At 39.3% G+C, this 4,201-nt stretch overlaps 1 protein-coding gene across 1 annotated transcript in view; it reads left to right on the forward strand.

Moving 5' to 3' along the window:
• Nucleotides 1-3,748: 3,748 nt before the first annotated feature.
• Nucleotides 3,749-4,201, forward strand: part of LOC112081112 (ecto-NOX disulfide-thiol exchanger 2-like) — a 23,678-nt gene continuing 23,225 nt past the window's right edge. The window contains exon 1 of the mRNA XM_024147155.1: nt 3,749-4,013. Coding sequence (XP_024002923.1) covers nt 3,749-4,013 — 265 coding nt within the window. The remainder of the gene's footprint in view (nt 4,014-4,201) is intronic.

Genomic DNA, 4,201 nt, shown 5'->3' on the forward strand with positions numbered 1-4,201 from the left:
TCGATATGCTGATAGAATTAGGGAGTTTTGTTTTAGATTAGCCTTGTTAAAATCCCAGCTACGATGAATGCCGCCTCAGGGTGTGTGGTTCCAGTTATCAAAGAGTCAGATAAGTTGTCTTCAGGGCCATCGATGTGTCTGCTTGGGGGGGGAATGATATAGGCTGTGATTAAGATTGAAGAGAATTCCCTTGGTAGATAATGCGGTCGACATTTGATTGTGAGGAGTTCTAGATCAATGGTGAACAGAAATGTCTTGAGTTTCCTGTGTGTGTATGTATGATGCCACACTATCTCGTTAATCATAAGGCTATCCCCCCCGCCCTCTTCTTAACCGGAAAGATGTTTGTTTCTGTCGGCGCGATGCATGGAAACCAGCTGGCTGCACCGACTCCGTTAGCGTCCCTTGAGTTAGCCGTATTTCCGTGAAGCAGAGCACGTTGGCAATCCCTGATGTCTCTCTGGAATGGCTACCCGTGCTCCGATTTCATCAACCTTATGTCAAGAGACTGGACATTGGCGAAGTAGTATGTAGGGAGTGGAGCGCGATGTGCCGTCTCCGAAGCCTGACCAGAGACCGCCGTCGTTTGCCATTTTTCGGCGTCGCACAGGGTCGCCGGCTGGGATCAGATCATTGTATTGGGTTGGAAGGCAAAACACTGGATCCGTTTCGGGAAAGTCATATTCCTGGTAGGAACGATGATGAGTTGACGTTAATCGTATATTCAGTAGTTCCTCCCGACTGTATGTAATGAAACCTAAGATTACCTGGGGTACCGATGTAAGAAATAACACATAAAAAAACAAAAAACTGCATATTTTCCAAGGAACGCGAAGCGAGGCGGCCATCTCTTTTCGGCGCCGGAAGTCACTCCAGTGTTCCAGTGGCACGTAGTGTTAGCTAATCCAAGTTTATAATTTTAAAAGGCTAATTCATCATTAGAAAACATTAACAATGTCTACACTGTATTTCTGATGAATTTGATGTTAATTTAATGGACAAATAAATTGCTTTTCTTTCAAAAACAAGGACATTTCTAAGTGACCCCAAACTTTTAAACCTTTTAAAAATTTGATAAAAATTATAGCAATGTCTCCTCCATGGTATGCATGTGTGTCAACGCACCGGAAATCGGAAGCTCATTGGACTAGTTTGTGCATGCAGTCCACACACCATGTGCTTTTCTTTCAAAAACAAGGCCATTTATAAGTGACCCCAAACTTTTGAACGGTAGTGTGTGTATATACAGTCAAGAAGGGAAGAGTGGGGTAAGTTGAGCCAAAGGGTAAGTTGAGCCACCCCTTGTTTCTAGGAAACCATACACAACATGTATAATTTTACCAAATATTTTGGAAGAGATCATAATTTCTGTGAAGTAAGAAACCACATAGAAAATGTGGTAAGCGATTTAAGTCCCAATTTTTTTTTTGCACCAAGTCAAATTTATTTATTGTGTTGGAGGTTTCACCAAAGTAGATAAGTTTAAGATTGTTCTATACATCAGTTGTGGTCTCTATAAGCTTCATTACAATGTCCTAAACCTAGCATGAAAGTGCATCCTAGCAGCTGTGTGGTCTAATATAGTCAAAATTAGGCTTGGGCGGTATACCGTATATAGTATTAGCATAGTATTAGCTTTCTGTGGTGTCAAAGCACTTTGGATGAGTTATCTGTACAGCTGCCACTGCTGCTATCTTGATTTCCTTACGTTTATTTTTCCCCTCTCTGTTCTCGGCCCATCAGCTCCTCCTTCTTATTCTTTGAACAGAGGAGGCAGGCCCGTTAGCCTAGCGACTCCAGACTCCACACAGACATGGCGTGTACACATGCTGCTCCATAGCCAGTACTGTTCTTCGTTCAGACAAGCATGTYTCCAAACTTTGTTCATTTGCACAATTTCTCTCCTTCACATTCACTTGTAAATGTCCAAACTCACCAAAATGTACAGAATGAAAATGCAAAATTATCATCAAGGCAAAGGGTGGCTCCTTTGAAGAATCTCAAAATATATTTTGATTTTTTTGGATCCTACATGATTCCATGTGTGTTATTTCATAGTTTTGATGTCTTCTCTGTTATTCTATAATGTAGAAAATAGTAAAAATAAATAACCCTTGAATGAGTAGGTGTGCTGTATGTAGATATGTTTGTTAGAAATAATACTATATTTGTCTTCACAGAGTGATGCTGAATTTTAAAAGTGGCTCAACTTACAATAACATTTATGACGCTGACCTTAGCTAGCAAGCCTCTTCCATTGTTTAACATGGCTGGTTAGCTACCCAGCTAACACCTAATGTTCTGAGAACCATATGTTTCTTAGACCTTGGTGAGAGCATGGTTGTCCTGTAGTTATTTTGCATACAACGTTCCCACAACGTTCTGGGAATGGTGCAGGATAGTTGGTTGGCTTTGGAACATTCTCAGCGCATTGAAGTTGACAAAATACAATTATTTTATTGGTATTTCATTACTTTAAAATAATATTTCCTGAAAGTTCAAACATGGTTACATTTAATTACATTTTTGGTCATGTTCTAGGAATGTTCTCCAACTGGTTTGATATTAGGAATGTTCTCAAATAGTTCAGAGAACYCTAAGAAAAAACATTCTTCTGTGGGAATTTAAGTACTTCAGCATAACGTTTTCTGCAGGTTTCCTCATTTAATGTTTTCAGCATATTAAGAAAACTCTCCATAAAAAAACAAGAAAACATTAATAACGTTTAGAGAACGTTCTAAGAATGTTATTTAAAAGCATATACATTCTTCTTCTCAGTGTCAACAAAACTCTCTCTATCCTCTATCTTGTTAAGTGTGTTCAGGTGTGTTGGTCGCACCCACTAATTGATCTTATTGAGTGCTTGTTTCCTTTGAAATTGGGTCTTTTTGAATATACTAACATGAACAGCTTTGTATGAGTTATAAAATACATGACATACTATCTCCATCCTGGTGGTGCAGTGGACTAATTCCATGGATAGAGAGCAGAATATACTGTAGGTTTGAATCTCACTCACGCTGTGCCACAATAAAAAAAGAAATGTGTTTGCATTATTAATGCCTCAGCAAATTAATTTCCATGTGTCCTATCTGTGCTTTGACTTCAAAAACATTAACCCAAACTAGAGTGTTATTGAAACATTTATTGAAAGTTTTCAGGAAGTTATTAAAAAACATCCAAATAACCATCACATTTCGTTCAAAACATTCACAACATTTAGAGAATGTTCTCAAAACGTTATTTAATTACATTCAAATAACATATATTTTCTGTTCTCAGAATGTTAATAAAACCTCCAGGAAATGTTCACTTCTGTTCTCAGAACGTTTAAAAAACATTCCGTTTTACCGGTCACCAAACTTATGGCTTTGTTACCAGACACAATGGGATACCAAAAACGTAAATTTTTGGTATCCCAAAATGGGATACCAAAACATACCAACAACGTGCAGGGAACTAAATGTGCTAGCTGGGTAGGTATCTAAATATAAGTGTGTCTAACAACATGGCCCTTTTCAAGCATTGTTTTTGATTGAAAGGGGAAACAGCATGTGTAGGTATCATCAGTTGGATACAGTCTATTAGGCTAGCTAGCTAACCGGCCATAGACTAATTAGCTAATGACAGCTTCATAGCTGTTATCAAACAAACCTCAATAAACTGTTTGAGCTAGCTAGAGCAGAGTATTAATAGTGTATTGCGGGTTCTATGTATTTACCTCTCTCCTTTCCTTGTACAGACCTGAATGTGTTCATACATCCAATTAAATAAATCTCCTTCTTTTCTCTCTTCATGTTGCTTAGACCTTCCCTTTCCGGCCATCAGGGATCGCCCTCCCGGCTGTAAGACTGTGTTTGTGGGTGGTCTGCCAGAGAACGCCACTGAGGCACTCATCGTGGAGGTGTTCGGCCAGTTGGGTGAGATCATCGCCATCCGCAAGAGCAAGAAGAACTTCTGCCATATCCGATTTGCCGAAGAGTTCACTGTGGACAGAGCCCTCTTCCTGTCTGGTATATTGCCTACGTTTTCTATTAAACTTCAAGCTGTATTGTGGAATAAATGTCTTCCCTCTTCAGTCAGAGACCTTAACTATGTTGGTCAATGAGGAGACAGCAAGAGGTGTTGTGTTGTGTAATAAATATCCTCCCTCTTCATTCAGAGACCTTAACTATGTTGGTCAATGAGGAGACAACAAGAG

This window comes from Salvelinus sp. IW2-2015, linkage group LG6.2 (assembly GCF_002910315.2).
Source record: "Salvelinus sp. IW2-2015 linkage group LG6.2, ASM291031v2, whole genome shotgun sequence".
Classification (NCBI taxonomy): Eukaryota; Metazoa; Chordata; class Actinopteri; order Salmoniformes; family Salmonidae; genus Salvelinus; species Salvelinus sp. IW2-2015.